The 25,466-nt window shown below is 36.1% G+C and overlaps 3 protein-coding genes across 3 annotated transcripts; 1 reads left to right on the top strand and 2 right to left on the bottom strand.

Annotated features, from left to right (window-relative positions):
• Positions 1-619: 619 nt before the first annotated feature.
• Positions 620-3,468, bottom strand: LOC140956841 (vicilin-like seed storage protein At2g28490). Its single transcript, XM_073413729.1, has 5 exons — positions 3,072-3,468; positions 2,225-2,406; positions 1,999-2,079; positions 1,521-1,931; positions 620-1,322 (listed from the first exon to the last, which is right to left on the bottom strand). Exons 1-5 carry the CDS (start codon positions 3,421-3,423, stop codon positions 864-866), a joined length of 1,485 nt encoding a protein of 494 aa, XP_073269830.1. The 5' UTR covers positions 3,424-3,468; the 3' UTR covers positions 620-863.
• A 1,557-nt stretch (positions 3,469-5,025) lies between these two features.
• On the top strand, positions 5,026-7,253 carry LOC140957811 (exonuclease V, chloroplastic-like). The gene is made up of 7 exons (XM_073415201.1): positions 5,026-5,341; positions 5,430-5,531; positions 5,649-5,770; positions 5,916-6,065; positions 6,144-6,291; positions 6,785-6,861; positions 6,933-7,253. Exons 1-7 carry the CDS (start codon positions 5,144-5,146, stop codon positions 7,138-7,140), a joined length of 1,005 nt encoding a protein of 334 aa, XP_073271302.1. The 5' UTR covers positions 5,026-5,143; the 3' UTR covers positions 7,141-7,253.
• A 169-nt stretch (positions 7,254-7,422) lies between these two features.
• On the bottom strand, positions 7,423-24,763 carry LOC140957810 (tRNA ligase 1-like). Its single transcript, XM_073415200.1, has 27 exons — positions 24,174-24,763; positions 22,868-23,356; positions 22,528-22,578; positions 22,281-22,363; positions 21,583-21,682; positions 19,682-19,760; positions 19,024-19,147; positions 18,435-18,541; positions 17,463-17,591; positions 16,244-16,308; positions 15,972-16,136; positions 15,529-15,689; positions 15,393-15,424; positions 14,784-14,959; positions 13,478-13,557; positions 12,774-12,839; positions 12,409-12,698; positions 12,014-12,121; positions 11,276-11,373; positions 10,793-10,853; positions 10,442-10,518; positions 10,281-10,352; positions 10,123-10,199; positions 9,328-9,408; positions 9,134-9,236; positions 8,682-8,840; positions 7,423-8,096 (listed from the first exon to the last, which is right to left on the bottom strand). Exons 1-27 carry the CDS (start codon positions 24,336-24,338, stop codon positions 7,701-7,703), a joined length of 3,594 nt encoding a protein of 1,197 aa, XP_073271301.1. The 5' UTR covers positions 24,339-24,763; the 3' UTR covers positions 7,423-7,700.
• Between the last annotated feature and the right edge of the window lie 703 nt (positions 24,764-25,466).

Here is a 25,466-nt window from a genome sequence, read left to right as displayed (position 1 = left end):
TGTTCTTTAAAAGAAAACAATAAAGACTCGTGGTAGAAAATTTTTAATCTACATTTTCAATTCCAAATGATTTTATGTAAGACTTATATTTTCTAAAATTTTATATAATACATGTTTTAATTAAATTAATTTAATATAAAGATGTATGCATATCTAATATATACACGAGCCAAGATTTTATAATTGAAAATTTGTACATAAATTAAGAATTTATCAAAGAGATCTGGTTCATATTATTCTGAACCCATTTGTATTGATAAATATTAAAATAAATACATATTTTGAACTCAAATATTTAGTCTTAAGTAGATGTATTTATAAATATTTAATCCTTACGATATATTTACTCTTACAATCTAAGATTCATGCAATATACCAATAGATGTATTGATAAATAATAAATATTTCATTTTAATGTAACGTATGGATAAATATTTAGATAAACTTTAATATCCTTACAGGCTTTCTTGTATGATTCTTGTTAAAACATATACTCGGAAATGTGTGAATGTAATAATTAATGTATTTAAATTTATGTTAAATTTTAGATATAATTTTAAAATGTATGATGATTTAAAATTTAAATAGTTTAAGATATATTAGATATAGAAGAAAGAGATTTTCATGATTTTTTTTATTAAATAAAATAAAACTTTCATAATTTGAGAACGATTTCTTTTTCTTACAAACATAATTAATAGAAGCAGAGCTTTGAATTAAGAAGCTTGCAACATTTCAAAATGAACATAAACAAAGGAGAGAGATCACAGTTCCAGTTTATTCACTAGTTTGCAGAATGCACAAAACGAACAAGAACTCGGACTCAACCTTGAACCAAAAACATACCAAAAAAGAAGAAAGATCTAAAAGCCCATGACTAAATCATTGCCATAGGTGTCGATAACCTTTGCCATCAACTTTGGTGCTGCTTTTTCCCCGGGTGGTGCTACGGCTGCCGAAGGTAGGATTACCGACTCCTTTTGCGCTCCAAGAATCTCCTTTAACCTATCTTCGCTCAACTCGAATGCTGCTGCGAATTCAGGCCCTCTCATTGTGTCGAGTAGTGAGTTGGCTCCTGCGAGGAATTGAGGCCGGTTATCACGGGCTGATGTGGTGAAGCCAAAGAACTCGAACGGGCCGGTTCTTGAAGCGATTTGGCAAAATGGGAAGTAGCGAGGTATCCAAAAGACGTCGCCTTCTGTTACTTTGGCATTCATCGCTAGAGTTCCGTTGGGGTAGACGATTTGGATGGTGCCGGCTCCTCTCAACACGATTCCGTACTCCGTTGCTCTTGGATTGACGTGGGGTGCCATCATTGATCCCTACGTTCATAATTTGGAAGAGAGGGCGATTTATCATTTTGCAATGCAGAGAATAAAAGCTTAATTCACCATACATCAATATTAGATCAAAACTTGTGGATGGATGTGCCAACTACATAGTACGCTAGTGTAGTTCTATAGATCTATGTTATTGCAGGGAAGGACAATTATCAATAATAATCATGATAAGATTTTTACCGCAGTGAGATTGACAAGATAAACACCAAAATCATCATGCTTGAGGGGGGAATAATCGGACTCATCCAAAGCAATGCTCCAACCGTAATCGTTCTTGTAGTCGGGCTTCCTATCGTAGATGTTGTAAGAATCCGGCCCCTTGCCAACCTTGCCTCTCTTGTCCCCCCTCTTGCCCGCCTTTCCAAACATAGAGATCAAAAGCTTCCTAAATGACCATGTAGGTTTCGCCTCCTCTTCTTGTTCAAAATCTCCTCCTCTGATCCTAACAACCCTCTTCATATGTGCAAGTTTCTCATCTTGTTCCATGTCCAAAAAATTGGACCACATGCTAGGTGAATGGGGCTCCGATAAGTAAACAATGGGACCCTTGTTTTGCCCTGTCAATAGTTCGCTCAATTCGCCTTCCGAAACCTGAAAACCACAGAGTTTAATCAGTTTTCTACTATAATAGGGAAATAAGAGATCAATTTGCACTTACATTGAATGCTGTTGACAATGTCAAGGGATCAAAACCCGAAAGTACTGATCTTGGATAAGTTCCACCAGCTACGTAGAAAGACTGCAAACAAACACATTACGACAAACATCATCTCAAGAAATTATCATCATTACTGATCCATTACGTTACAAATTAGTGAAGCATCGATCAAGTCCTAGATCATTCAAACAATTTGCAAAATCATTCTTGAAAATGAGGGGGTTACCTGGAATGCATGCCATCCCAAGCTCTCCGACGTATCTATGCTGCACACCACATGAAGCCTCTGCCCTTCTCCTGTATTAATCAAATAAAAAGCCGAGCCCGCCCCAATTCGATATATGTCCCCCATTTTCAAACTTCTTTCCACCAGTTCATCTTTGTATATATTCCCAACTCTGGCTTCCCCTGTTCATACAATCAAATAATTTGGTCTATTTTTCAGCACCACAAGTTCCACAAGGCCAACAATATTCGAACCATCAGGTTCTGTTAAGAGATGGAATCCGTTTGAGCTTATGCTAAGTGATCCGAAACATGTTTTTATGCGTTAAAAAAACCCTTTCCCATGCCTGTTTTAAACTTTAACCAATCCGCCACCAGTGTAAAATTGAAACCAAAAAACATAAAGCTCAAAATTAAGATACAGGACATACACGAGCACATTGTTGGGTAATAGTTTGTTCCCGAGAAAAATCAAATGAACAGAGTACAAAAGAAATTGAACTTAATAAAGTATAAAAGAATTGTATATCAGTTGATGTAATATAAGAAACCAAGTCCAACTCATATGAGTTGTAGTCTAACTACAGTGAACTAATAATTCAAATACTTAAAAAATACCATTTTTTTACAAAAAAACAAACATGCAGAAAACCACAGAGACATCAAACTAAACTTTTGATTCTTTAACTCACATGAATCGGCCATATCTCAACACATTAACGAACACGCAGAAACCAAATTAAAATTTTACACTACAACTCATACATACTAATGAGCAACCAAGATGAAGATCCACAATCAGGTATAAACGAACACGTAAAAAGAGTAATTTACAGATATTTATTCACCTCTGCGAATGAAGAGAATGAGGCTGGAATCCAGGTACTGAGGGATGAAAAGGCTTCTGGGCTCCATTGTAATGAAGCCAATATGCATCGGGCTTTTCATAATTCTGCCTCCAAAACCCTTCACCACTTTCATGACCCCAGCATCGGTTTTCACCACATTCTTCGAATCCTGCAACACGAACCAGTCCTCCCCTTCCCGCCGCCCAGACCCACCCTCTTCTCCTCCTGCACCACCCTCTTCCCAGCCCCTTCCACCTCCCTCCCCCCACTCCTCTTCATAAGCAACCGCCGTCGCCGCCAGTGAGAAACACACCAAGAGGGCCAGCACAAACAGTGCCTTGATCTTCCACATTGTTCCTCTCTTCTTCAACTCGATTTGTAGAGTTCTGTTCTATCTTCTTTTTCTTTCTGGGATTTTGAGCTGCGAGAGGTCTGCTTATGTAGAGAAAAAAAGGGCACAGATGGCTGCCATGCATGAATCGCTAAGCACGGTGGCATTTTCTGTTGAAGACAGCGGTGTGGGTGAGAAATATCCGCTCCCCCTCCTTGAGACAAGGTCATACATGCATCGACTGACTAATTAATGAATGCCTCTCACTTCCTACATTTTGTATTTTTATTTATTTATTATTACATTCTAATTTCACCTTTTCTTTTGATACAAAATAATGCATATAATAGTTAGTAGGTCTCTTGTGAGACGATCTCACGAATCTTTATCTGTAAGACGGATCAACTCTACCGATGTTCACAATAAAAATTAATAATATTAGCATAAAAAGTAATATTTTTTCATGGATGACCCAATAAGATATCCGTCTCACAAAATACGACTCGTGACACCATCTCACACAAGTTTTTGTCATAATTTAGTTTTAACTGCTCTTAGTTTTTTAAGGTAAACATATTTGTTAAAATATATATTTGATTTCGAGACATATACTCGATATGAAGATATGTTTAATGTTTTTATAACGAATATTTTTCAGATTTATAATACATAAAATTAAGAATGCGTGGGAAATAATATTTTTTTAAATACTTTAAAAATATTTATTTTATTTAGTTTTTTTATAATTAAACTTTTAGCTAATATAATATAGAATATACCAATTGATTATGTATAGATGATGAGATTTCATTGATACAGAGCCAATTCTAATAGACTTATTAGAGAGTCATATTGGCGTCCATTCAGTATTAATTAAACCTACGAATTCGTCAATTGTGAGTTGAGCGCTTCGATTATTTCTAAGATTTATAATTCGAATATGCATTTTATAACTTATAGACTCTTAATATATTTATTTTATCAAATATTTGTTAAAATATAAATATATTATTGTACCACATTTTGTTTCTTTTTTGTCAGAATTTTAGGAGAAGCAGTTTCAACAAAATTCATATAGTATAGCTTGTGGAGTACTTAAGGGATACATTAAGAACGAAGTCATTCTTTTTTCTAAGAAAAAATTGTGAATTTTCTTGTGGAGTACTTATGCGATATATTAAGAATTTTTTTAAAAAAATTAAGAGTTTGTCTCTTGTGAACGGTCTCACGAATCTTTATCTGTGAGACGGATCAACCGTACCGAAATTCACAATAAAAGTAATACTCTTAGCATAAAAAGTAATATTTTTTCATGGATTACCCAAATAAGAGATCCGTCTCACAAATACGACCAGTGAGACCGTCTCACACAAGTTTTTGCCAAAAATTTATCTATATTTAATATTTTTTTTTAATTACAATGAGAGAGCTTGGGAGAAATTTACTTGCTACTGATAAATGGTTAAAAAAAAGTACTGTTTCAAAAAAAAAAAGAGTAAATTGATTAGCTCTCATTTACCAACCTAACTAACTGAATCGGACCTTAATTAAACGAACCAGGCTACATGTATATTCATGCAGACGCAGGACGAGAAAATGGTCGTGTCCATTACACGAAGCACTTCCTCCATTATAAGTGGATCACGTCTTCCTTAGTTCCCTCAAAACCAGTCGCTGAATCGCCCATAAAATCCTTTGCTACCCCTTCTGATGCGCAAATCCTCATAGAATATTGAGAAGAATGGCATTCATCAAAGCTACCTTTGCCACCACTTCGTTGTTACATCGGAATGCAAGGCTATTTCGACCTCTTACTATATTTTCTATTCGAACTGTATATACGGGAGCCGAGCATGCTGATGTCAAGTTCTCAGGTTCTTTTCTACATCAGAACCGGCGAGTATCATGTGGTCTATCTGTTACGGACCTAATTGATTCGGTAGCATATATATCTATTTCATTTGGTTGTGTTGAGAATACGAACATTCCACCGTGTACTTTTGTCTTAAAAGTCTGTATCATTACAGGAATGGTGTGAAAAACAGAAGGAGTTTTCTCTAACCGAAAGGTCCAGGAAGACTACAGCCATGAAAACAGGCAATGCTCGCCACTCAGCACTTGAGGAAGAGGTGTGAGTTATGTATTGTTCTTTCATACTTTTTACATCATGCCTATTACATGCATGATCTCAGTTTTCTACCTTTTCATTGCACTAATTTTAGGACTTTCCTTGAGAATCTGGACAGGTGATCAAGAAAATAAAATACCGAATTCGATCAGCTGAAAATGTCTGGGAGAATAAGTTAATGAACTTTATCGTTCATGCAAACGAATTATTAGTTAATGGATTCACACGTGAGTTACCTTTGTAAGTTTAAGATACTATATATCATCTTTACAGTTGTGAGAATTCTTTGGATAGTATAGAAATGTTTGTGATGTATCTGTAATACTAGGCACTATACACAACAGCTAAAAAACCAAAAATGACTTCAAATTTTCTGTACATACAGAGTAGGCTTTACACAAGGTGAATGGATGGTGGGAAGAATAGATGTAATTCAAATGTTAAACTCGAACTCTGAGAATTTTCTAATGATCGTTGAAAGGAAAACACGACGGCGAGCAACGCTTCCTGCTGAGCCTCAAATCAGAAAGGGGAGGTATAGATTCATTTACATTTGGCTTCCATAGATATTGACAAATTGCTGAAGCCCTCCACTTCTCTTCTGTTTCGACAGGTTCCAAACAATGTGCTACAGAATGTTGTGGGACAGTTTAGGTGAATTTACATCGGAAAAGTTCTATGATCACTTTGCATTGAATCCAGAACACATTTTATCACCAGATATTGTAAAGAAAACAGTGAAAGCGGGTTTCCCTTGTGAGGTAAATGGCTCCTCCTGATCGTGGCTTCCGATGTCATATTTCTTGCACTAAAGTTGAAACTTGAAATAGAAGTATCAATTTACGCCTATTTGTCATAATGGGATCGGAGCTCTTCGTTTTCGAAGAATTTGAAACCCATCTCATTCGATGAATCGTAGAGTTGAGGATTAGTACGATTTATGAAAATATTTTCCGTTGGCCATGTCATCTCATCTTAAATTTAAAAAACGTAATATACAATATTAGAATATGTCATAAAGTAGATGAAGAATTGAATATAAAATAGTGATTATATAGGAAATTTTGAAAGTGGAACGAAAATATATGTCAAAGAAAATATTATAAATACTGACTGTAAGACCAAATTTCAGGTTTTTGCATTCATCTCTCCAAGGATAAAAAATTATAGAATATAAATGTCAAATACATCAAGTACAAGGAAATCCCACCAATATTCCTAGGCTAACTTGTCTATATGTCGTGTGATACGCAGACTCTCCACGATCTGGTCGAGTATTTTCGAACTACTTGTTCTTTACTACCTCCAGCTCATGACCAGTTACTGTTAAGGTGAGTCTAAACCAAGATTTGATACAATATCTAAGATATTATCCCATTGTGATAGAATTTTCTTGAGACAGATACGAATTGAAAGGAAATCAAACATTGCTAATGGAGAACAAATTTCCTTACGACCCTGATTGGGTAACTGGAAAAATTAAGTATCATCTCGAGTTTTTGCGCGGAAAGAGAGAAGCTAGTTGTACCCCACTTGAGGAACGCTGGAAATGCAGCTTCTGCCCATTTTCTTCTGAATGCCCAGCAAACTCTAACTTCAAGCAAACCTGAGATTGAAAGCTCTTTACTTTTTTATTCCTATGTAAATTGGTTTTTCCCAATACTCTGTTGGCATCCCTCGGAAACACAATGAGTTTTACTAGTTCAAGCTTCTTTTTGGCTCAGTGTTATGATACATAACCAATATCAAGTCCATAATCAGAATACATGGTGATATTTAACCGATTTCGCGTTGGATGTAGCATCAATGTTAAGTAGACATCGATCAAAACTAGTTTTTAACCTGTAAAATCTATACCGCGCTTGTGACTTATAGCACAACAATGAAAGATAGAATAAAACCGTGATCATGTATAAACTTGTTAATCTTGTACTATAATTTATTGACGCATACCACAATGTGAACAGTTTCTGTAAGACGGAATCAGAAAAGCTCTCGAAAGTGTTCAATCTAATCCTTGATCCTAAATTGTTTGACTGTTCAAGCGAGCAAAAAGTTCTATACAACAGGGGGCAAAAGGCAGCACGTGCTTCATCAAAATTGTGGGAGGTGAGAGTTTGTTTATTTAAGAACCAAAACAGAAAAAAGAGCTAAATTGAAAAAACCACAGTCAAAAGAATTCCAAAATTCCTGTTATTGTAACAGGTGGGTTGATTTCAATCCGAGTAGCCTCACCTTGTTTGAACAAATGAGGTAACATGTTTGCTTCTTTGGCTGCAACTCCTTCAGCAGTCCATATTGTAACATGTGGCCACTCGTTTTTCGAACTTATTTTCTCTCCATCAACAGTGCCAGGCTCTGCTTCTAGTGCTGCTGATCGATCCGAGAAAAACAGCGCATTTATATTGACAGGGACATTTTGGTTGAGATAGGGACCATAACTGGCTACAGCAGTTACACCATGACTTCTCTTATGAGCTAGGGTGACATGGGCCTTTGTTAAGCTGCTCTTCAAATTCATGGTGTTGAGGATTTCTTCAATTTTCGGGTCCTTCCCACTTAACAGCTTCAGACATACAGTGCAGAAAAGAATTGTGAATATTCATAGCCTATGCATACGGGACGCTGGCACTCGAAACAAAACAACAAAAGCACACACAACACACACATATTATGCAACCATTGATTGATAACACGGGAAAGTAGCATCTGAAAAACTAGACATGAAAAGAAAAATCTATGCCTCTCCTGTTGCATCTATTTCTTAAACAGATACAAATTACGAATCATTAATCAGCAACACAAATTCAGTCACCAACTGTAGGAAAAACTAACTGTTACCAATTACTAATATAATTCATTTTAAAAATATATAAAAATATCATTTGTTTGATCAGGAATTAAGCCTGAGTGGACGACACATAATCTACCTCTCCCTCAAACCAAAAAAAATAAAATCACATGTTCTCCAAACTCGGATTCAATGCTCATATCAAGAAATTAGTCATTATTTTTTAAGTTCTTTAACAAAATGATCTCTCCACAATCAAAAGACAATTCAGGTGATGGCAAAAGGAACTTATGCTTACCCAATTTATTAGTTTATCAATAATTCTAAGTAGCCTTGTCAATGGATTAATCAATAACTCACATTCTCAAGGAGATTTATGATTTCTGACACAGGCAGGCTGACAGCGGAAAAGACGATGGTTCCAAACCTCCGCTTTTCAGTGGTTGGAGCAGCATACTCTCCCTTAACAATTGCTTTTAACTGTTCAAGAACCTTTTCAACGGCAAATTCAAATGGGACCTGGAAACACAGAATACATTACTAGAACATAATCTTTCCCTACATGGGACCAAATGCAGAGACTGGAAAGGACATCGATTTTAGAATAAAGGGGAAAGATAAATTCTCTCAGCAACCAAAGCCGAAGGTTGGTACTGCACGTACGTATGCTGCATGATAAATGACAACCATATGTTTTGTAAAGCGGCAACTTGAGCTAATTAAGATTGACGGAGGCTTCATATTTAAATCAACAAAAAGCTAACCTATGGAAAGAGAATTAAATCCACTTGTTTGAATAATCATAAACTAACCTGAATAGAATTGAGATATACAGCATTCCCAAGTAATGTCTCACGCAATTGCTTCTCCCATTTAACCCATTCATTGGCATATGTTCCTTTGGTGGACTCCAGCCTACCATAAGAAATAATAAAGGAGATATTATCAAACTAAATCTGTCAATCCATCTAGAGCTCCAAAATTAATGCACATGCATGACACTGACCTTCCATGCCTGTTAGTGTGAAGCTTGTATAGATTAATCCCCTCCTTCAAAATAGATCTCACGGATTCAGGTAAAGAAGATCTTCATATGCAGATAGAAACATAAAAAACTGTAAGTCTACAACAAGATAGGACAATAGAAAGTATGCACACGCCTTCAGGAATATGCTGAAAAGAAACCGGAAAAAAGTGAAAAAGTAGCAATTGAATTTCCTGGAAACCAATCGCATGAATGAAGTTACAGCAGATGTTATATACTAATTAATAGCCTAAAGGCAAGTAATAGCAAGAAAAGCTAGGAGTATAGTAGCAGGACATGCAATGCCTTCTTTGTTTTCATTGCACTCCATCATGCCTCACAGAGTATCATGCCGACCATTATTCAAATGCCAACACCTAAGCTGACCTCTGGGGCCCAAAAAGTGAGTGACTCGTTAATAGACTGCCAGTGATTTCAAACACTGTTATGAACATGCTGTGTGCATAATTATGTACTGCACTGCACTTAGTGTGCATAATGAGTTATTGATGTGCCCTACTACATGCTTCCTGCTTACCGCCGTCATAAAATTGCAACAAGTCTTTATTCACGGTGGACATTTCAAAAGAACAAAGAATTCTGGAACTTGTTCTTCAAAGAACAAAATTGAAGTGCATTTATCCCATAGAATAAGCCGAGTAGACAAAGAGCAGAAAAGAAGCACAACCCACCACTTTACCTTAAAAATCAACTAAGGCTGACACGCGAAGAATGAAGCTTATTCCAAATCAGGGAGATACTATGAAAATCACAAACCTGTCAGGTTCTAACAGAGGCATCTTCACAAGCGAGCCAAAACGTTCTATTAGCTCACTCTCAAATTCCTGGCGACTCTGCAAATGTAGGACAATGGCATTGTGAAGTATCTAGCAGAAATGAGACCTGAATATCAGAACTACCCAAAACAGCAGTACCTTGCCATCGTATAGGTGGTAGAACATTAGCAACACATAACCAGCATTTGGCGATGACTTGTCAAGATTTCCCTTAAAGATGCAAAACAAATTGAATTAGAAAGTCTTAATTATGCCGAGAGCGGAGGAGGCGGCAATAGAATAGCAAGATTGATTATTACAGGATGGTTGACACGGTTAAGCACCCGTAACATAAAAACAGCGAGAGCATCAAGAGAGAATGGATTTGACTCGGTTCCTGAAGATGTAAGAGGAGAAAGCAGATCCATAAACCAACAAGGAAATGCATTAGAACAAAGGCACATACAATCAACAACGGAAAAAGTGGACTATTGAAATCTATGTGACATTTATCAATGATGTAGATCCATCTTGTATGCACATCGGAACAGAGACTAGACAGAAGTATCAAAGAATAAGGTCATCATATAGCATGCATATATCTAACTGATGACAAATGTAAAGAATTCTTAAGTGACGATAAATAAAAGACTGAAGCAATAACAGATAACCTTCCGAATCAGGAATTACTGGAACAGCAGATGCTTTTGTGCTGCGGCACATGTCCTCAATCTACAGGGATAGGTATAGTGAGTTGATTAAACCAAAGTCCAGGATCACCAAAATCACCTACTATTCACTTCTTTTATAGAATAGCCCTAATGAAAATCTAAAGACAAGGAGACAAGACTCAGGGAATGTGGAATGAAGAACAGATGAAAATGGAGAAAAATGAACAAAATAGTCAGTATCCGATGTCCCATCTATATCTTCCAATGCCAAAAAGAATCTTGGTCGCAACAAGGAACACTGAGAAAGCAGCATTGAGATATCGAACATTAATATTTTTAACATAATATGCAGAACACAAACCACCATTCTGTAGTGGACAAGAAACTACCAACTCTCATGGAATGGGAATGTCGTGCAGAAGAAGTCACACACTTCACCATTCTGCAGGGGGAGACTAAAAATGAAAGATCTAAAAGTATCACCTGTCTCCAAACTTCTTCATTTGGCGCATTTTTGTCTGCAAGCAGAATAGAATATGGTTTCTTACGGCGCTCTTCAGAAACTTTCACCCAATATCTTCCTGTCACATTACATGATGCAAATTACACTCAAGAAAGATATATGAGAAGTAAGAGGTTTAGGTGTCACGAAAACAATTTGGCAAAGAAATTAATCTTTTCTTCAGGACAAATAGCTGCACAGAAATCTTTCAGCTCTGTTTACAATAAAAACAGTAATCCAGAGGTCCTTCGAGAATATAAAGAGGATTCGAAGACCTAATAAATAAATAAATACACACACTCAAACATCTCTGGTGTAATAATTTAAAACAGAGATTGTACGGCAAAATGCAACTTTTCCAATAAATCTCGGCATGCTCTTAGTTTTGTTCATATGCTTCCAAAAATCCCTTCAGTTGCATCTTGCATAGACGGATGCCTAAATGTTTGATCATAACAGCAAAATGCACTGAATATAAAACTAGAAACATGATTGAGAGTTTCTGTCATCCCACGACAACAAAATATCAAAAATCAGATCATATGCATATAAACACGAAAAACTTCATGTCATCTCTTTCTTAGAACAGAAATTTCGTGGTTGGTTTCTTATTGTTGAATGGTGGCTATTAAATTGTTATGAACAAGAAAATTTCTTCATGAATACAATGATTAGATATCAAAAAAAATATAGAAAATTCTAAAATACTAACCAAATACCTTTAATAAGATCACCCATTAAACTACGAACAGGTCGATCATCACCAAGTCCTCCAGGGGCACCCAATATCTCTTTACAAAGGGCAGACTTAGCACAACCAGGTATTCCTAAGATGTATCAATTAAAGGTGCAGGTCAGAAAAATACAAGATTTAGATAAAGGAAATAGGAAAAACTTGAGTCACGTAATGGCAGATATTTTATCAAATCCAACAATAAGAAAACCAAACGACATAAATCGATTAAAAAAAACTATTTTAAATGGATCGTGTCGATGTCAAGAACAAGCATGATAATAGAAATGTTCCTGAATTCTTTTAGTTATGTAGAGTGGGATAGAAAGGTTACTAATAATAGCCATATATGCATCAGGAGTGCAGGATATCAGCTTCTACCTGGGAAAAAAACAATGAGACCCTCATCCTTCCTAACAGCTTCCTTCACTGTGTATGTTGGACTTAAAGGAGTTATTTCTCTCTCTGGCTCCAGGTCACCCTCTTCATCTTTGCCTCCCTCAACAATAGCCAAGAAATCTTCAGTTCTCACCAAATTTCCAGCGGATCCTATCAGAGCCTGATTAAGTGGACTGCGCTTTGCATACTGTTCAAGAAATGGCTCTGCTTCACTTAGATATGTGGATGAAGACAACTGTTTGTTTCCAAATTTTCTACAAATCGATACAGCCCTTGACGAAAGTTAAAACATCATTAAATACTGTAACGAAAATCCAGCTGGAAGGTTAAAGGAAATCCAGAAATACCATTCGTCCAGCATTTTGCTTAATTCTCTCTGCTTTGCAGCTGAAGTGTTCCATATCTTCATCTGTCTAGAATGACCACATAATAGTATAGAGATGTAATAAACTATATAAGTACTACAATATTCACATTTTCAAGAACATTGCTATCCTTGGCCCTGAACGCGCTCAACATTTTTACTTGTCAGAAATTCTGCTTTAATTCGAAAAAGAACAAATCATATCAAGAAGCAAATGCAACACACAACCTAATAAAATAAATCTGTCCAAATTTTGTTTCAAAATGAGGGTTCCAATAGACAGACAATGGTACTTCTTCCACCGCTATGTTGATATGGAGATTATTTTCAAATTAGTATATTGATATGGAGATTATTTTCAAATTAGTATATTATGTATAATTCTTCCAGAAAAAAATAGCCTAAAGCAAATACTCACTTATAATTGGTAATAAAAAGGAAGTCTCTACAAAAAGGTGGTATATGATTTTTAAGACGAGACACAAGAAGCTAAGCAACTGATGACACAATCATTCAAATCACTGTCTCAAATAAATAAAAAAAAAAAATCATTCAGATAATTCATCTTGAGCATATGCCAGATATTTGACAATTGCCCTCACACGCTTCCATGATACAAGTAAAGATCAATTGCAAAAATTTATAGTATAAATGCAACTGAAAAGTGAGGCCGCTAGCGAAACCAACCTCAGGTAGTAGGCTTTGTAAGCAGCTGGGCCTTCTTTAAAAAGAATTGACAAGCCATTTCGTATCAAAAAGGTCCTTATCTGTAAATTCAAACTATCAAGAAGAATTAAAAAATGGCCATTCATTGCTTTTCAAATCACTTTGCACTGTCGCATAAAAGAAGGTAAGACTCAAGCGAAAACATGACGATGTCAGAAAATTTCAGCCTGTTTGTTTCTGTTCATCTCACATGCTGAGTCGAAAACATGACGATGTCAGAAAATTTCAGCCTGTTTGTTTCTGTTCATCTCATATGCTGATATGCATGTCCATGTCTACACCAGTGCTAGTCAATTTACATAAAGTAAAAGTGTTTAAACTTGATATCCAACTGTTCCAAATGTACTAATATTTTTTGTGGGGAACCACAGAATCAACTAAAACAGCCCATTAGAAGTAGATAGAATGGGGCAACAACAAATCTTGTTTATGATTAACAACCTAGCAACATACCAACACACACAAATCAGATCATCAGATGCACCACAACTAAGTCTTGCACCATACTTATTTGGTGTTGGTTAGACAATAACCATTGTTTTTATCTCTGCTAAATACTATGAAATCTCACCATTAAAAGGAACAATCAATTTCACTTTTGAAGATTTTAATCAAACATACAATTGTTTAAGAAGATTTACCGCGACTTCAAGTCATCATGTTTATCAAATACAACATCCTTAACCAGAAGCTAACTATTGAAACCAGAAACTGCATATCGTTTTCAACTCTACAATCACCTACTTTTTTCATCAATTCATCGTTAAAAATAAACTGAAAATTGATCGTGAAAATTGGCGACAGTTGACATTGAGATTTTGGTTCATGTTAACCATACTTCCACCTAATTGATTAGAGAGTTAGATAGCTACATTGGAATGGAAGAACCACAGCACAAATAAAATTCAATTACTCTTTTCAAGAGATTTGGTCTTCTGAAGAAGATAATTGGACTTTTGCACCAAATTTACATGGAAACTGGTGTCCTATTTTGTGCGTGTGAGAATAAATTCATATAATCAAGTCATGCATTTCTTTTATAGTCTTCAGATAACGTATTCACAGGATAACGAAAAAACTTTAACCTCTCCTCAAGGTGAAAATGTTTAACGACACACTGACACATAACAGTTTAGCATCATTCCTTCAGCCAAATATTCTATAATTCAAATGATAATCTGTCAACAATGTTACAAATAAAAAAGAAGAAAATTGGAACTAATCAGCCACTGAATAATGGAATCCAAATCATCTCATAATCTCAGACCTTATATGTAAGAAACTTCAACTTGATCATTAGGTTTGCATCTTCGTCAGCCAAACCATATTTGGCAGATGCACCATTGGTGTCACCATCAGTTTCTACCACGCCATTGTTTTCTGTTGAGAACTCAGTGAGCCTCTCCTTGTTAACTTTGAACAAATTTAGGTCCACAAAAAAACCTGCGCGGTTTTTTTTTGGACCAGTATTAGGGAAAAAATGAAAGAACCGAGATAATTAAGCAAAAGAAACCTATAAAAAACAAGAGGAAAAAAGGATGGTGGTGAAACTAATGATGTGCGGGGGGCGCGGAGAGATTGAGAAAGTGATGGGTGTGGAATGGTATGCTTCAAATCAATAAAACATGGTACAATCATAAACATTGTTATTAAATAAAAACTGACAGAAAAGCTTCCGACCTTTTCATGTATAAAATAAAGAAACTCAAGCTTGACTCAACATTTAATGCTCTTAAGCACACGCTAATTCAAGCACACTCGCAAGGCTTACTGGCCGGCTCGTCTTACATACTTACCATGGTCTCCACAACTGCACTTTCAAGAACAACAAATACATCATAGAGAATGCATTCTTTGAGAAAACAAGGATGTATACCTCGATAAAGCGGCCACAATCCTGGTTTGCACCTGCACGCAACATCTTGATCAGAATGCAAAGGCTAGGTAGTTGAGCACATAGTTCTTTTACTTAAATGGAAGAAAGTGAAAAGTACACACAGGTAAAAGCACACCTCATCTCTTTCTGGTAGCGTCTAAAGACTGAGTCACTGTATACATGGATTACCATCTTGAAATGAAGATTCTCGCTTGCCACAGAGTTGATCTTATGAAAGTTATGATAGCACTTAAAGGCAGCAGGGAATCGCTTTTCCCTCATAAGACGGACCATTTCCTGATGTATGAGTTTAGTAAAGTTTATATATTGTTGAATTACAAAACACAGCGCATCAGGTCGAAGAAACTTAGTTATCACTGACATATACTCAATTTTACTAGCCAGGAAAGAATCAGAATACACACAAATCACAGAGAATCGTGAATCCGATGCAAAACAACTGTATGAAACGTGTAAAACATCAATGAATAAATGCCTAACATAAGTATACACCCCCAAAATGATGATTCACAAACTCCCTCCCAGACCATCAAGTTGATTAATAAGAGAATAAACTACCTGAAGTTTTGCAGTGGAAAAATCAGCAGGACGAGATTGCAGAAATTTGGACAAAACTGATCGATCTACATTTCTTGAATGAGATTGAGAGACCTCATGACCAAACCAATCCAAATGATTTGGGCAGAAAGAAGGACCAACACCATTAAGAAGTGCCTTTATTTGCTATAATGTTATGATCAAACATCAAACAAAATACAAATGTGTAATGTTCCAAGTACAATATCAAAGACTGAAAACTGGAATTTCCCAGAAAAGATAATCTTAATTACCTGCTTCTCATCATTTCTATTAGCGGCACAAATTTCCCGTAGGCTAGAACCCAAATGATGATCAGCTGATACAAAATATGCAACAATGAACATCAATAGAGAGAAAACTATCAACGAGTAAGCGACCGATAAAGAAATGCATCGAGGTAAAATCTCAGATTGGAACATTTAGTTTAGAGAAGTGAAACATCATTAACACAATTTAACGATGAATTTGAAGCATCAACATAATGTTACTCATATTTGGAATCCCAAATATTAGAAGGGGAAAACAAGGGATTGATATACATTATAGATTGCTATAATGTTCTTCATAAATAGATGCATCCAGAGCAAAGACATCTTCAAAAGGGAAAAAATAATTGACTCATGTGCCCATGTATCACAGCAGTTACATAGTTGTATGATCATAATGTTATATCAAACAACATGGAGATACTTGGAGATACTTCTTCAAACTTTCTTAATTATCAGCACTAAGAAAAATGACACATAATCGACTAAATATTTGAACTATTTCCTCGGTTAAATCCTTATACTTGCAGCCTAATAAACAACTGACTGGTTGAGGTTTCCAACAAGCCTTTGAAATGATACACCTGATAAAAACTTTTATTAGTAAATAGGAAGAATTTTTCCAGTCAAAGAATCCTGCTCATATAAAGTCACGATTGAACTCTCCTGAATTAAAGTCATAAAACACAATTTTGTAAGCTCTTAACAGGGAACCTCAACCTGAAACAACCACTGCAAGTGAAGCGGGGAATTAACACTAAATTTGTGGTATATCATATATGTATCATACTTTTCCAGATGTTTTTATCAATTAGGAAAATCATAAAGCACGCCTCATCAAAGAATGATAAATTGGGTAGAGGCGAAGTGGGGGGCAGAAATGACCACACTTCTCCAAAGAGAACAGGCAAAGGGAACAACCTAGAAGGTCAACGTGAATGACCATGTGTATTCTCAAATGAAAATATATTTACCTTGAAACAGAATCATTTTCCAACTAGTTTAGTCACGGACAATAAGAATGATGCCCCACAAAAGGATAATTACACAAGGGGCATGTTTTTTTTCTTCAAGCTATATCTTTGATGTACTCCAAAAAAAATACTATAAACTAAATATCTTCTAATATAATCAGCTCACCTTGAAGGAAAAAAGTTTATTTCATATACAAAAGAAACATGTCCATAAAATATAATCAACTCACCTCCATTTGATGGAGGTGGAGGATAATCTCTCAAAACCTGTTCCATATGTTTTGAGCTCTCATGGCTAACTATTCGAGCCACTAGACCTTCCAAGATTTCTCCCTGCACCTCTACATGGTCTTTTGATCCTGCAGATAATGAAAAGCAAAAGTTCAACTTCGCATTCAACCCAATTGACAAACTATCCTTTCCAGTAACAAATCAATCCATGTTGTTACCGAATTTGAACATTAAATACGACAGACAGCACCAGGCAAAGCAACAGCAGAGATAAAAAGTACACGATAAGTATCAAAACTGTCTGCCAATGACACAAGTGTTTTCAGACTCCAGCTTACGATTTTGCACGGAGAATATATTAGACAAGTCTCACAGAGCCAGATAGGGAATTTTTAACAAAATGTAGCAAAGAAAGTCATGGATGTGGTCAACTCCATTAAGTGCCTCACAACAACACGGCTACAAAAAAGAACAGAGGAAGATGTTAATAGAGACGATGACAGTAAGATTTAGTCATGTATTTCTAGCATATGATAGTGACAGCCGTCCGTAATCGTACTCTTGAGACCATATAAGAATATACAAGGAAAAAATGTGATATAAGGACTCTGGTGAAAATGTTTGCTATAACTAAGAAATCTCTCCCTTGCATTTGTATAATCTTTTTATCTCCACTGTTGTATTTTCTCTATGCCATAAATAACTGATTTAAGTATCAGAAAATTCTGTTGGGCAGCCCCAACATAATTAAAACAAGAATTGCATGATATTATCAAGAATTTCGAAGATTAGGCAGCCTAGGATGACTGGTCAATAAGGTTAAACTTGGTCACAGTTTCAAAGTAACATCAAAAGGCATGAACACAACAATCAGAGTATCAATCAACAGCTAAAAGTAGAAAATAATATTGCAACATAAATGTAAATGGCTACATAAAAAGTTCCAGTTTCACTAGAAGCATACACCTTACCAAGTACAGATATATCTGCAATGTCATCAAGTGCCTTGCATACAGGTGTAGCTGTTCCTTCCTCGCAGAGGGCATCATAAGCAGCAAAAAATGACATCACTGACTTCCTAAAGTGAAATAACATAAAATGAGCAGTGTAAATAAGTAAAGTTTTGAATTACTATTGCTAATGGCTAAATATATATATTTCAAAATATTGTCACGTATCTTCTAGAGTCATTATAAATAATCAACCAGTTTGCAAATTATTTTTGCCTAAGTTTTCATCAGAAATTTGAAAATGTAAAAAATTCACATTCAACTCCACGAGCACATTTATCATTGCAACAACTTAGTTCATTGTCGATGCAAACACATGTATCCACCCAAGGCTTTTGGCGAGTTTTGAATAAATGGAATGATTTGGGTAATGTAGAAATTAATAGAAATATAGTTCACCAAAAAAAGATTGAACATGAGGTGATAACGTTTGGTTACTTTTTGACAACTAAGAAATGAGTTTGGGGAAAGAAAACCAAATTGCAAAGATCTTCATTTCCATTTATGATCCTATGTTTAAGAAAGATAGCGGAAGGAAAAAAATCATTACCTTGTAGAGAATAACCAAATATGATTTGTTGGCAGCCGCCATTTCCGACAAAAAGCAATAATGTCTGGAGTTGGATAGAATTTTGGTTTTCCAGAACCTAACTCAGTGACTGCAGTAACAACCACTGCCCCAACAAGGAGAAAAGTATCAAGAGTAAGGAAGCACACAGACTTAAAAATACCAAAAAGAATGAAAAACCTTTCTTAAACAATTCCACAAAAATGTCGAAATGAAAAGCGCAAGCAAAGTGGTCATGGTAGTTAAGTGATCATGAATCACATGATAACAAGTGAAAATAATTTGCAGAGTATAAAACCCTAACACTAATATACACATGACAATTTATGATTTAGATCCACCACTATAGTTACATTCCTACCACCTATTTTTGTTTCCTAACCAGAAACGAGAACACATAATGCCATCATCACAAAATCCATCAGTATCCAAAAAATTTGTAAACTGATTACGAAAGTCTCACAGGACATATCCGCTCAAATGAGATATAATGACGCCCGGTCTAAAATTGAATCCAAAGGAGATTTTCTAAGTGTTGACAAAACCATAAAATAGCTGCTGAAAAACCCATAGCGACTATAAATATTGGGTTTCTGTGCAATTGAAGTTCAAAAAAAAAGGACAAGGCTGATCAACTCACCATAATCTTCACGAGGACGTTGGCCATGGTCACCTAGTACAGCAGTAACCAGCTCCATTGATATGCACATGTGGTTACGCTGAATTAAACAAACAGTAAACATCAGTTTGAGAATTACAGGAAAAAAACTATAAAAGAATTAACTCAACGCATACAGATATAAGTAGAAATATTTGCACATGGAAACATAATATGAACTGAAGCTAGAAAGCATGTGATTCATATTGTGATGCATGTGTCAAAGCAATATTGAACTTATAACGGGTAAGCACTGGCTTTTAGATGAAAAACACACAAGAGCTATGTAGATTTAACTTTATTCATGTATAAGAAATCTTTATTTCTTTCAATTAATTTCACAAACTTCAACCAAATCAAGGTTTTAAACTTTTCACATTACCACACACCAACCTGTAAACCAAACTAAGGGCTAATGGTACAAACCAAACCCAACCACAAAAATGGGTTGCAGTACTGCATCTGTAATGACCCGAATTCGTATTTTGAATGAAGAATTAATTAAGAGATAATTAAAGAGTTGTTAATTAAGTATTATTAACGAATTGATAATTTGTGATTAATCTGTTGGATCCACCGAATTTTAAATGGATAACCCGATCTACTTCCGATTACGTTATCTCGAGAAATCCAACCAGACGAATGAGATTCTGACACGTGGCAGATAAGATTGATTCGGATTTCTGAAATAGTCCGGATGCAGCCTATAAATGGAAGCCGAATTCTTTTTTCCTACACCGCATCCTTCAGAGAGAGAGTTATAGTCTTTTACCTTAGGTTTTCTAGCCAGTTTCTAGGGCACTTTGGTGTCGGGAAGTTTCGGAGCTAGTGTCGACTCGAGGGGGGTCGGTGAGCTGAGATCGAGACATCATCAGCGGGCTGACGACGGACGCAGGTATAATCCTAAAGCCTTTAGGAAGAACTTTATAGCATGTTTGGTAATTCAGAATCTGGTTTGATAGTGATTTCATATTGTTGGTATTGTCTAGGTTAAGAGCTTTCTGTCAGATTGTTTTAGTAAGGTACGTGATGTACTGACTGAGATATCCAAGCGTAGTATACACACTTATATGCTGCATATTTATGTGTTGCATTATACATGTTTTACTGCTTTGGCATATTATGCATGACATATCATGTTGAGCCTGATATCTTTTGAGATATACCTCGTTTGTTGGGGCCGCTCAGCCCTATTCTGTATTGTGGACGATGGGGCATCGAGAGCTACAGTGTCCGACGGGACCCGCGGGCTCTGATGACCTGGACATTGTAGGTCCACGTCTTGATGATGAGTGTGGGAGCCAAAACATGCCTAGGGAAGATCAGAGACTACACACTCAGAAGCCTCTAGACTGAGCATGAGATTCTTGACTTGATCCTTGATATCCGAGCATATTGCATCTCGCATGCATCATATCAGTTTGTATACTCGTACATTCTCGTATTGGGCGATTGTCGCTCACGTCCTTGTTTTCATCTTGGGCACCCCATTCCACGGGGCAGGTCTTAGGTTGGACGGTTCGGGCGACCAGGGCAGTGGCTAGAGCAGTTGAGTTTTCGGTGGTGATCCAGTGGAGGTTTTATGTGGTTCATCGTTTTATTGTTTAGAATTATGTTTCGATATGGTTGTATTAATGTTTAAGACTGCTGTTGTTTGTTCTGTTTTAATTTTGGGTTGTAAGATGATTAAGTATTTGGTTTCCGCTGTTTAATTGTTGTTATTAAGTTTTAATGTTGCATACTTAGTAGTCTGTTTAGTAGTGGCTCGGGTAAGGGCGCTACAGCATCAACTGAACTTAAAGCTCAACAGCTTTTATTCCATAGCAAAGCTTCATAAAAGTTTTAGCGATTTCCATTAATGATCGAGCACAATCAGGATTTACCTCCAGAAAATCATTGAACTCGGCTTGCTTCATGTTGGCTTGTGAACCCCATGCCTCACGAAACATGCGTCCAAGAACGAAGACACCAACAGCAGTGTAACTTTGGTATACGCATAGCATTCAACAATCATTAGTAAAACATAAAATAAAGGCAAAGCGTACAACTAAGAGATCTCCAAAACTCCAAGTTACCAACTAGGCAACTATTGATACTTATCTCCAGTTGCATTATGCCTATGTGACAACATGAATAAGGTCCTTCCACAAAACAGACAAAACACATGCCTGAAACGCGTTTAGCATCATGGAAAGAAATTAGGTATGGGAGAAGCCTAGACAGCAGCTTCAGTTTTGGTTATTTACTTAGGTGTAACAGATGACAGGGGCCTGGTTTAGCTCCATCAAAAAAGAAATAGTTAGGACAATGGTGAACTTCTGCAACAGTGATATAACGGTAGTACTGTCCCAAGACAGCAACGGTTTAGACAAATTGGTGCATTAAAAAATTTAACCACTTAAAATTTAGCAGAATTCTAACACTTTTATATAAGACAGTGAAACATAACAAGCATTTTTATAACAAGTATCTAGAAATCCACCAAGTCAATTGATACAAACAAAATTTATAGTTACACATTGAAGAGATATAGCACGAAGACAGAACATCACAAGGGAAAAAAATCCAATATCGGCCTTACATATTTCCATAGCTATTTTTTGCATATGCTCCTCCCTCGTGTCCAGCATACATGAAAAGTGATCCCGAGTGCTTAAGTGAAACCTGTCAATTTTTACAAGAATAAAGCGACAGGGAGTGAAAGTGAGTGACTTTTGAGGGTTTGAGAAGTTGGAGATGATAAAAATGATGGGAGCTAAAAAAGTTAACCAAAGATGGCATGCAAAATGGGTAAAAAAAAGTTTGAAGAGAAGGGCGATTAACCATACCTCCAAGGTAGCTAAACCAGTTGAAACCATTTCGATCATCCTTGTCCTGATCTGTATAAATGACATAAAAACTTGTAAATACAAAGAAATGAATTTTTCGCCTCAAATGCAAACTCGAGATCTCCTCAATCAATACCTGGAAAATCATGTCCACGTATAAAAATCTTTGAGTTCCGCTCGAAATAATAATATGTATTTGTTTAAATGAGTGAAAGAGACACTTTGGTAAAAAGTTCAAAACTCACATAGCTAACCACCAAGGGTATTCGAATATTGTTTTTCGGAATTAAAATTTTTAAAATTGGAAGGACAATAAGAAAGGATACATGAGATATATTACCTCTTGATCAGACTTCTCATTTTCAAATTTCGGATAAAATGTAGCTCTAATTTGTGCAATAGAGTACGTTGAGTTGTCCACTGTAAAGTTCTCCAATAAACTACCACTAAACAACTTACTCAAACCAGCATCAGGTTTCTCAGTGGATGCTGTTCGAGTTTTGTTGGCCAAGACTGTCGTGCTATCAGCTGGAGCTTTATTGACTTCTGCTGCTGTGGCTCCAATCACTGTTCCATATGCCTTGGGCTTCCATATAGATTTTTTTCCATGAATAGGTGCATGACTTGTCAGCCCAATGTTCCCAAACTGTATTGGTGGTTCTGACGCATCAGACTGCTCATTTTTTTCTGCAACACCCAATGAATTGAGCCTGTTTGTGATGATTTCAGTGGTTGCACTAGGAATACTATCCGATACCGAATATGAGGTGGATGGTCTATTTGAATTTGACTTTTCTACCCACCTATGCCCTTTGGAACCTCCACCACGCTACATTTATGATAAGTTCAGTTACCACCAATCTCCATTTATGGTCGACAGAAAAGCAAGGTATATTTTGAAAAAAAGGATTAAAAATAACAAGAATCAGCCGTAGTCTACATGAGAAATACAAGAGAACATTCATAACACAATATAGAACCCCATATCAACATTGAAACCAGCACACCAACATAATTTGGAAGATGAAAACAATTCCACCACAGTTTACAATGACTGATGGCAGCAAATAAGTTAAAAACAACAAATAGCGTGCATATAGCATACAAAAATTGAGGCGCAAGGTGCACAAAGTCGCATTGGTGTCACAGGATATTCGCGCAAAACAAAAACATGGGCCTTATCAAAGTGAGGTGCGCTAGCAAGTAATAACTGGAAACCGGTCAATCTTAAAATATGTATATTTGATGAAACTTTTGTCATTTATCATACAATATGAAAGATAAAAACTGTCAAATGCTGATTGAGCAAATATTTATTGTTGTAAAAATGGATCAGCCCCACATTTAAGGCTAACTTAAAGAGTGTTTTGAGCATGGAAGAGGTGATAAAACTCATGCAGCAACACCAAGACACATACTTTATGGAAGTATTTGCCCTGCTAGCATCTAGGAGAAGCATTGAGCCTTGCGGCCCCTGGAGATATGCGCATGTCTCGAGGACTCTTCTAATAACTATGTATTACATACAGCGCACATTATAATCCAGCACCCATTCTGTGATAGATGTTTTCAAAGAATGTATGCGACAAAAATAGATGAACAGGAATGAACACGGATGCATAAGCTCATAGAGAAAAGTGAGGTACCTGATGACGCGGCATGGTCAATGGGAAAAGCGGCGAGGAATAACCGACAGGGTTAAAAAAGATGTGAATAAGTTGGAAACTTCCACACCGAACGAAAGACAATGATTGAGAACGAGAATACAATGTGGGCGAGAAACCACAGACAATTCTCTGCGACACGGACATCCACCAAGATCGCGATGAAGTATATAAACAGCAAAAAACTGAAACTTTGTAAGAATTTTAAATCGGAAAAAACATGAGAATATAAGCGTCAATTTGCAGAGACCGCCGCCTTTATTCGGAGTGATGTTTCTCAAGTTTCCACTGCTCCAGTCAATCCCAACAGACTCAGAACAGCAAGAAATCTACACAACCTTCACCCCTTCAATAATACAAAACATATTTCTTCCAAAACGTGGCACGATTCCTCCTCGCTGCGGCCTTCGCTGTTGGGCTGAATTCAGACAGGTTCTTTGGGCTGGTTTCGTGGGCCTGAACTTCTTGAAAGAATGTTTTGTCTCACCGTTAGACTTCCAGTTAGAATAAACGGGCGTGAACGGAATGAATCACTTTTCAAAATCAAACCACAAATTTCAAGAATTTTAACTCAAAATTAGAAACACAAATTTGTAAGCTAATTCTCAATCTTCAAATCACATATCTTTCAGGAAAAGGAATTCATTGTTTTCCTAAAAATTTAATTTTTTTATAGCACATCTACGATATTGTTCCAAATTCTAAAGATATAATGTAATTTATCACGCTAACAACAATACTTGAGCGTAGATTCAAGACTTGATTGTCTCAAACAAAGAAATTACAAAGAAACAATTAAATCTATCTAGGACTCGAATTAAATTTCAGGAACTCAACTTTAACCATTGGACCAAGACCTCATCTACTAAAAAAATTAAAATTTAATATGACTTTTGGTTTTCACGTACAAGTATAGACAATCAACTAAATTGTCATAGTTTTGACATAACATTTAAAATAAAATAATTTCTTGTTAATATTAACATAGAACTCATCTCCAGGAAAAGCTCTCATCTTACTCCAACTTCTATATTATATCAAAATATATTAGAGTTTGGTTCGAATGATAAGAGGTTGATTAATAAAGAGTCAATCATAATCATTTGTTTGGTACGATTTTCAGCTTTTTTTATTATCTCCAAGGCCTGCATGTGGCCCGCACTGTACACACAAAAATAGAGATAATTCAACCTTCTTCACCAAGTAATTATTTTTGCAGTTTCCATGATAAACGTGTATTTTTACTATTTTATCTTTTATAAATTAATATAATAT

The sequence above is a fragment of the Primulina huaijiensis genome, chromosome 14 (genome assembly GCF_012295235.1).
Source record: "Primulina huaijiensis isolate GDHJ02 chromosome 14, ASM1229523v2, whole genome shotgun sequence".
Taxonomy (NCBI): domain Eukaryota; kingdom Viridiplantae; phylum Streptophyta; class Magnoliopsida; order Lamiales; family Gesneriaceae; genus Primulina; species Primulina huaijiensis.
The sequence above is the reverse complement of the archived record's forward strand: the minus strand, read 5'-3'. Positions and strand labels throughout refer to the sequence as shown.

Excerpts from the sequence above, each read along its gene's own strand:
- LOC140956841 (XM_073413729.1), bottom strand. The coding sequence starts at position 3,423 with ATGTGGAAGATCAAGGCACTGTTTGTGCTGGCCCTCTTGGTGTGTTTC. Across the intron at positions 2,407-3,071 it reads CATTCTCTTCATTCGCAGAG|GGGAAGCCAGAGTTGGGAAT; the intron begins GTGAATAAATAT and ends TTGTATGAACAG. Across the intron at positions 2,080-2,224 it reads TGGGATGGCATGCATTCCAG|TCTTTCTACGTAGCTGGTGG; the intron begins GTAACCCCCTCA and ends GTTTGTTTGCAG.
- LOC140957811 (XM_073415201.1), top strand. The coding sequence starts at position 5,144 with ATGGCATTCATCAAAGCTACCTTTGCCACCACTTCGTTGTTACATCGG. Across the intron at positions 5,771-5,915 it reads TTCACACGTGAGTTACCTTT|AGTAGGCTTTACACAAGGTG; the intron begins GTAAGTTTAAGA and ends CTGTACATACAG. Across the intron at positions 6,066-6,143 it reads CCTCAAATCAGAAAGGGGAG|GTTCCAAACAATGTGCTACA; the intron begins GTATAGATTCAT and ends CTGTTTCGACAG.
- LOC140957810 (XM_073415200.1), bottom strand. The coding sequence starts at position 24,338 with ATGTCCGTGTCGCAGAGAATTGTCTGTGGTTTCTCGCCCACATTGTAT. Across the intron at positions 16,137-16,243 it reads ATAGAAATGATGAGAAGCAG|CAAATAAAGGCACTTCTTAA; the intron begins GTAATTAAGATT and ends ATAACATTATAG. Across the intron at positions 10,200-10,280 it reads ACCACCTATACGATGGCAAG|AGTCGCCAGGAATTTGAGAG; the intron begins GTACTGCTGTTT and ends CTACATTTGCAG.